Raw genomic sequence first — 8,881 nt, 5'->3', positions numbered from 1 at the left:
TGAGATAGATAGATAGGAGAAAGATAGGAGATAGATAGATAGGAGATAGATATGAGATAGACAAATATGAGATAGAGAGACAAAAAGATAAATAGATAGATAGGAGATAGGTAGATAGATAGATAGATAGATAGATAGATAGATAGATAGATAGATATGAGATTGAGCCAAATCGAGGGGTGATTACTCCCTACTGATCTTGCTTGATCTCTCCGCAGCATTTGACACTGTCAACCACAAACTCCTCCTCAGTATGCTTCACTCCATTGGCCTAAAGGACACCGCTCTCTCATGGTTCTCCTCCTACCTGTCTGACCGCTCCTTCAGCGTCTCCTTTGCTGGCTCCACCTCCCCTCCTTTTCCCCTTGCTTTTGGGGTCCCCCAGGGCTCGGTCCTAGGCCCTCTCCTCTTCCCCTTGATGTTGGGGTCTCCAGGGCTCAGTCCTCGACCCCCTCCCCTCCTCTTCCTCTTGCTGTTCGGGTCCCCCAGGGCTCGGTCCTCGGCCCCTCCTTTTCTCCATCTACACAGCCTCTATTGGACAAACCGTCAGGATATTTGGCCTCCAAAACCTCCTCTACACTGACGACACCCAGCTATACACCTCTTCCCGTGACATCACAGTGCCAATCCTCGAGAACACCACCAACTGTCTGTCTGCTGTCTCTAACACAGTGTGTCCTCTCTCTACCTAAAACTTAACCTCTCTAAAACTGACCTACTGGTGTTTCCGCCCTCTGCTATCTGACCTCATCCTGACATCTCCATCCTGATGTATGGCACCATAACTCCCAGCACGCCCGCTGTCTTGGGGTTATATTTAAGTTGTGATCCCTTTTCTTTTCCTATTTAGAGCGTAAAGAATGCTCCTGCCAAATTTCATGTTTGTGCGACATCGGGAAGTTAGAGAATTAGTGGTGAGTCAGTCAGTCAGTCAATTAGTCAGTGAGTAAGCCAGTCAGTGAGGGCTTTCACCTTTATATATACCCTGTTTCCTCTAAAATAGGACAGTGTCTTATATTAATTTTGTTCTAAAAGATGTCACTTTTTTTTACATGTATGGCTGCCTGGACACTTTTTAAATTGCCTTTTTTTACCTGTAACTAGGACTTAATTTTGGAACAGGGCTTATATTTCAAGCATTCTCAAAAATCATTCTGCATCCTCATAAATCATGCTATGTCTTATTTTTAGGGAAACAGGGTATATATAGATTGCCGTGTCCAAAAAAGTCCAATACACCAAAGTAATGTATTATTTATTGACAAGAAAAAAAATACACAAGACCAGAATCTCTTTTTGCTTTTTTTTTGTCACCGTGTCTTAAAGAAAAAAGCTATCTTAAAGTCATATGAACCCCAAAATGATACAAATAGAAACCGCAGGACGTCCCACAAAAAACAATCCCTCACAGATCCCTACTGATGGGGAGATACAAAAATGTTGGCGAGAGAAGAAAATATATATATATATTTTTTAAATAAGATATTGTATTTTTAAAAGTAATATAGAAAAAAAAAATAGAAAACACAATATATTTAGCCTCATCGTGATTGTACGGAGCCACAGAGTAAAGTTATCATGTCACCTTTGCTGCAGTGTGTACGCCATAAGAATAAGCCCCCCCCCCCCACCCACAAAAATTGCGGATTTGCAGTTTTGTTTTCTAATATTTTTTTTTTTTCACTCCACTTATAAATTTTTAGATTTTTCCCAGTCCATTATCTGGCAGATCAAATAGTAGCGCTGAAAATCACAAGTCGTTCCTCAAGAAACAACATGGGAAAATAAGAGTTATGATGATTTGAAAGTGGGGAGGACAAACTTTAACAGAAAAGGGCGGAGTCCTTAAAGGGGTTGTCCCGCGAAAGCAAGTGGGTCTATACACTTCTGTATGGCCATATTAATGCACTTTGTAATGTACATTGTGCATTAATTATGAGCCATACAGAAGTTATCAGAAGTTATTCACTTACCCGTTCCGTTGCTAGCGTCCTCGTCTCCATGGTGCCGTCTAATTTTCAGTGTCTAATCGCCAGATTAGACGCGCTTGCGCAGTCCGGGTCTTCTTCTTTGCTGAATGGGGCCGCTCGTGCCGGAGAGCGGCTCCTTGTAGCTCCGCCCCGTCACGTGCCGATTCCAGCCAATCAGGAGGCTGGAATCGGCAATGGACCGCACAGAAGCCCTGCGGTCCACCGAGGGAGAAGATCCCGGCGGCCATCTTCAGCAGGTAAGTAAGAAGTCACCGGAGCGTGGGGATTCAGGTAAGCACTGTGCGGTTTTTATTTTTAACCCCTGCATCGGGTTTGTCTCGTGCCGAACGGGGGGGCTGTTGAAAAAAAAAAAACCCGTTTCGGCGCGGGACAACCCCTTTAAGGGGTTAAATGAGTGGCAAGGACTGTGACCGAGCGAAGCACAAGTCGCTCCTGCAAGTATGCTATGCTGCTGTTTTCCCACGATCGGGGTGGGCTGGTGGGGTCTGCGTGCCACGGCTACTCTGTAGTCCCAGGCCGGCCCTGCATGCATGGTTGGATAGATAGCTCAGTGGTCCCAGGTTGAAGTCTGACGAAGGACAACACCTGCATGGAGTTTGTAGGCTCTCCTTGTGTTGTAGTGACTTTACATTGTACCCTGCAGGGAGCGCGAGGCGCAGCGTGCTGTGAGTGATGCTCTGCAGAAGATGCGTCAATCAACTCTTATAGAGAATGTCTCTTTACATGAGACCCCAAGACTAAACGATGGGACTGTAACTCTTGTGTCCTGCATGGTGTTCTTCTTCCATGTTCTAGCTTTATACCGCAGCTGCCCGGATGGTAATAAGCGGGTTGTGTTCACACTGTCCCCTCGCTGTCTCCTCAGTGCCAGTGCTGGCCTGGATTCCGCCTGAAGAATGATGGGAAGACGTGCGTGGACGTAGATGAATGCTCCGACGGCTTCCCCTGCAGCCAGCAATGCATCAACACATACGGGACGTACAAGTGCTTGTGCTCCGACGGGTATGACATACACCCTGAAAACCAAAATGGCTGCAAATCGCTATCAGGTATCACAATGGCAGTTATGTCATGACGGATGGGGGATGTGTGGAAAGATGAGACGTGATTGTGTTTTCGGCTGAGCGCCGTCTCTTACTCAATGTTTCATCTTTTGAAAGATGAAGTCAGCAAAAGAATATTAAGAAAGAGCTTCTCGTGTTTTATATACCTACCATTAGCCGGATCCTACATTAACTGGTGCGGCACCTTCTGCTAGCGCCCCCTGTGGTGCATCACACCGGGCACAGCCTACTGACAAGAGAGTGTGGTGCCCCAATGACAGCGCCAGGCTGCAGGTAGCAGTGCCACAATGTACTCCAAGGACGCTACCACCTAATTGTAGTCCTATGAACCTATGGGCTGACAGTAGGTGACCCGCTGAGTCCGGAGATGTAGGTGTTATACTTACCTCCTCCGTTGTGTCCACGGTGTGAGCCCTGAAGCTGCTGCTCAATGCATTCAGCGGTGCAACTAAGTAGTCTTCACATTATAAAAAATTAGGACCGGCGGACTACTTAGCGCACCATTCAATGCATTGAGCGGCGTCTTTCAGAGCGCACATCGGGGTGATGATGGAGGAGGTAAGTATAACACGTCCCCAAACTCCTGCTTTCAGCCCATAAACTTAGCTTATAGCGCTAACAGCAGGTGGCAGGGTGTCTTTAAGAGCCATGTAGCGCGCACACTATTTAATGTAATAACCGTGCTACTCCAAGTTTTGGTGCCCCCTACGGCCCGTCCTCCAGTAGTGGCGGCTGATACGCCCAGTAGGACTCACAGGCCACACAATCCTAACGCTTGCACTTGTTGAACTAGCAGGGCACATATTTGTGGTTTTTAATGCATTGTGTGTAGCAGAGCTGGGCGACCAATCAGATTACTGAATCACACTAACCCTCACAACTCTCTCTTCATATAATATCATGTAGTGATCGGGCCCCTGGGAAGAGCTCTCATGGCGGCACTATTACTCAGTAAGCCCAGGTCACATCTGCTAAGACTACTTCAAACAAGAATGTCTAGTTTTTGTCTAGCCCATAAAAACCAATCAGACTGCACATTTTTAATATCTAAACTTCTTTGTAAAAATTAACCCCTTCATAAAAGATGGCGTACACGTGCAGCCTCTGGCACGACCGGGGTGTATGGAAGAGGCCCAGGAGTCCAGCCCATACTGTTCCCAGTACAGACCTCCCCACCACCCCTCTCCTTCACCCCATGCCATAATTGTGGCACTTATTGTTGCCATAGCAGCCTGGTACAGCTGCCTGTCCACGGGCGATTTTGAATTGCGTTCCCTGCGGCGATAATCCGGCCGCGGGGAACGCCGTGAACGCTTTCCATAGCGTTGCTATGGAAAGTCCAGCCTCCCTGTCCACGAGCAAACAATCATTGCGATTCTCCACTTGCGGACGGCAATTCACAGCATGCTGCAAATTGCCGCAATTCTCCGCGGTCAGCCTATCTGTCACATAGGCTGACCGCGGAGATCCGTCTGCAGACTCCTGCTCCTGGTCGGCGGCTCCCGCGGTGGAGATCCGCTGCGGGATACAACAACGCCCGTGGACAGGCAGCCTAAAGGCTCTGAGACTTTCTACGGAATCAAGCCCATAGCCTGTGGCAGGGCTTAGTAGATTTAAGTATATCTTACAAGCCATCAAACAATTGCAAGTTCAAGCCCCTTATGGGGACTAGAAGAATAAATATCAAAAATAAATGAAACATTATTAGAAATGTTAAATATTAAAAAATACAAATGTGATAATTAGATAAATCATATATAATAAATAGCAATAAAAGAGAAGAAAATTGTGTATTAGGACTGAAAAAAACATTTAACCCCCCCCCCCCCCCCCCAACGGATATAAAAGCTAAACATAATTGGTATCACCAAGTCTGTAAAATCTGAATTAGTAAAATATTGAATTATTTATTCCGGACAGTAAATGCTGTAAAAATGTATTACACAATTGCAAGAATTGCTCATTTCTAGTCACACTGACTCTAAAAAAGCACAATACAATAAAAACTGATTAGAAACTCTTGTGTACTTAATAATGGAGCCAATAAAAACTACAGCTCATTCCAGAAACGGCCTCACAAAGCTGCAATGACGGAAAAGTCTAGAGGTTGGGAGGGTCAAAATGTGGCCACAAAAAGCTGTTTTTTTAAAGGTTTTATTGTTTAAATGTAGAGAAACATAAGAATTCTATAAGTTTGGTGTCATCTGAGTCTCCCTGAGCCGTAGAATAAGGTCAACAAGTAATTCTTAAGACACCTTAAACATTATAAAAACGAAATTCAACAAATAATGGAGCGACTACACGAGTTTTCTGTTTCGCCACACTTAAAAATTAAAAATAAGTTTGTTAATACGTTATATGGCGTAGTAAAGGGCGCCATTATAAAATACGCCCCGCCCCATGGAATACAAGACCTCATATGAGGATGTCAATTGGAAAATTTAAAAAAGTGATAATGTAGCTTCTGAAAGGCGGTGACAAAATTAAAACAAAAATGTTTTATTTAAAATATGTTTTTTTTTAAAGCTATAATCTGATTGTTTGCCCCGGCCCTTAACCCTTTCCTATCCACTGTCTGACGTCTGAAGACATTATGATTTAAGGCTGTACAGTTACGATGTTGGAAGACGTCCGTCGGGGTTCTCTTACTGTATATTGCCAGCCTCTCTGTGTCACCTCATGCAGTACTGGCTTTAGCCAGCATACAGCGCTGTTGTATAACGGCAGAAAAGGAGTAAGCCCCCTAGGAAAACCTGGATGCATATTGGATTGGAAACGGTTAATGGCACCTTATATGTGCGCTGAGTGCAGGTCATCCATAGTAAAGTATCAGAAAACTACTTAAAGGGTGCTTTCACAAATTGTGGAATTATGCCACAAGACGCAACTAAAGACCAGCTTAGGCCGCCCTCACATGGGGGCGAGAAAATCACAAGAGACGTGCGCGTTGCGAGACCGTTACCATTTATGAATGCCGAGAACGTGTTTTCCGGACTTGGTCAAGACTTTGACATGTTTTGTTCAGTTGCTAAAGTGAAATGTAACTTTTTCTTGAGTTTAGCGGAAGACCCTTTCCTGCTCCTCGCTGATCACCATGAGATAAGAAGAATGAGCACTGACGGATCTAATTACACTATGCTGAAGCAGGTTAGATGCTTAGCAATGTGAACATGTATGACAGTAAGGGGACGTTTGTCTACACATAAATCCCCCCTAATCACAGCTGATTTTAGGAGTTACAGTGCTTTTCCTCACCTTGGAATACATGGGGCTGTCAGTGCACCCCAGCAGCCTTTAGTGGATGCCAAACCACTAATTAGGTTCTTCCACAACACCTGACCAGCGGCTCACGGCTCACTAGAGGCTGCTGGGGGGTGCTGACAGCCCCATGTAGTCTGAGGTCAGGTGGAGCTACTAAAATCCGCTGCAAATATATGATTCTTGATCAAATCCCATGAGAACGTACCCTAAAAGTTTGGCATTCTCCATGTATGGATTCATTGTGCATGCACTACATTGGCAGAAGTATTGGGACACACATAGCAGGTGATGAAATTTGAATCACATTTTTCAATCCGGTGTTGGGCCACCTTTAGCCACAATGATTGCAGTAACCCCTGCGGCTGCTTTCCACAAAATTCCTATAGATGTCTGGAGAGATTTGCCTCTATTCCTCCAGGAGAGCTTCAGATAGTGAGTATGGCCGTGAACAGATACAGCGTTCTAATTCGTCACAAAGATGCATAATGGAATTGAGATCCAGACTTTGGGCAGCCAATGAAGTTTGCATACATTCGGCTCTTCAAACCAAACCTCAGTACTGCTTGCCGTATGACATGGTGCTCAGTCATGTTGGTGGAGACACAGAACTGTACCAGAGTATTACCACAGGGGAGGTGATGCCGCATTGTCCGGGATGTCTCTGTAACCATTGGTGTTGAGGGTGGTCTTCACTATAACCAATGGTCCTAGCCATTCCCAGCAGAACCCCTGCTTCCATCATAACAGAACCTCCTCCAAACTTCAGTGTTGGGTTACAGTCATGTAGAAACCGCTCTCCTGATTGGATGGCAGTACTTGGGTGTGAAAGTTGCCTGAAAAGGGTAATTCATCTGTCCGCAACACTTGCTTCCACTCATTTTACAGTCCGATGCTCGAAGCACCATTGCAGGTGCCTCTGTGCATTCACTACTGTGTTGTTGGGCTTCACATGCAGTATCCTACAGATTGCTCTTGTATCTAATGGATGTGTATGTCCAATGTCCTGTGAGACCTCCTGAACGAGGGCAGACGATGTGTGTGATGTCTTCACAGCTGGTACAAGACTGCGTTATCCACGTTCTGTCAGTTTACGAGGTTTCCCTGAACGTGGCGGCACCTCACACACCAGATGGCTTCTATCTCCCAATAACATGGCCAACAGTGGACTCTGGAAGGTCCAAAATTGCTGCAATGTCCGTACTGATTGGTTGGTGACATCCTGGTAACAGACCCCATTGTCAGCTCCACACTTGGTGGCATTCTGATGGTTTCTCTACCGGGATCTGCCTCTATGATCCTTTCCTTTATACCTAATGCTCACACATCCAATTTGTATTGCCCCTTTGCCTGACACCACAGGACTGGTGGGGGGGTCAAATACTTTTGTCAATATAGTGTATTTAGAGGTAAAATCCAGGGACTGAATGCAAAAGGGCTGCAGCAGAGCTGAATTTGTCGTTGTTTTTTGGGGGGTCCCTTTCCGCAATGGCTAACATCAACAGAGTTTAGGAAATGGAAAGGTTGTGATTGATCCTCCTGGTCTTCTCCTTCGTGTACCCCCTTCCCCAGTGCTCTGCATGCATTATCTACTGTTTATATTTCCTGTTACCCCCAAGACTTCTTTTGCCTTTGGTGGTTGCCCGTACCCAAGTCGATCTCACAACAGCTGCCATGCCTGCTAACTTGGTAGTTACATCCATGTTCCTAATTGTGTCTCTTTTAGGCTTGCGATCCTAAATTCCGACCTAAATCTCTATGTCTTCTTCTGCTGAGATCTGCTCTTTTTACATGGATTTTTGACTCTCTGGAAACTCTGTGGAGATCCCCAAATAGGGAAATAATTAGCTGTGCAATATACTTTACTTTAAAATCTGGCATATTCTCCATCCACTGATGACCATTGTTGGCCCAGTGTTTGCATCCCATTATCATGTCATTATGGATACAATGTCTTAATGGCTGGCATTGACTGACAACCATAGTCATGTGACAGCTATTAAATGTATTAAAAGCCTATTTTTCATTTCGGAGACCTGCACATAGTTTTTGTGTTGATACACTTTGCTTGCAGTACCCTCCCTGACCACATGTTGTGCTGTTGAATGTAATGTAATACAATACTGTAAGGCTCCACCTAGTGGTAGAAACCTAATGTCAATTCTTTTACTCTAAAACACCAATTAAGCTTTCTGAGGTTTTTTAGCAGGGTGTTAGAACCAAGGAAATAAGCTATAACACCCACGCTGAGGTGCCAAACGCTCTTTACATCTGTATTTGTGTTCTACGATGAAATCAACTTATTAAATCAAAGGTTTACCTTTCATCACTTATGTGATCCTCTGGTTTTAGGACAGAATTACGTCCCAAGACAAAAGTGCAGAGAGTGTATTACCTGCTGGTGTTCTCCTCTGCCCGTGTCCCTCTGATCCACTGGATTCAGAACCTGTTTTTTGCTGTCTGAGATGGCCACATGTAACTACCTAATGCATACTGTGCACTGCTCTCTGATTGGCCAGCACTAATCACATAATTGGCTAATCATAGAGCAGGTATAGTGTATTGGTA

General features: G+C 45.0%; 1 protein-coding gene across 1 annotated transcript in view; it reads left to right on the top strand.

The window, feature by feature from the left end:
* Positions 1-8,881, top strand: part of LRP1B (LDL receptor related protein 1B) — a 1,872,788-nt gene that overhangs the window by 1,572,918 nt on the left and 290,989 nt on the right. The window contains exons 57-58 of the mRNA XM_066577770.1: positions 2,857-3,040; positions 6,117-6,202. Of these exons, the coding sequence (XP_066433867.1) occupies positions 2,857-3,040; positions 6,117-6,202 (270 nt within the window). The remainder of the gene's footprint in view (positions 1-2,856; positions 3,041-6,116; positions 6,203-8,881) is intronic.

This window comes from Eleutherodactylus coqui, chromosome 8 (assembly GCF_035609145.1).
Source record: "Eleutherodactylus coqui strain aEleCoq1 chromosome 8, aEleCoq1.hap1, whole genome shotgun sequence".
Lineage (NCBI taxonomy): Eukaryota > Metazoa > Chordata > Amphibia > Anura > Eleutherodactylidae > Eleutherodactylus > Eleutherodactylus coqui.
The sequence above is the reverse complement of the archived record's forward strand: the minus strand, read 5'-3'. Positions and strand labels throughout refer to the sequence as shown.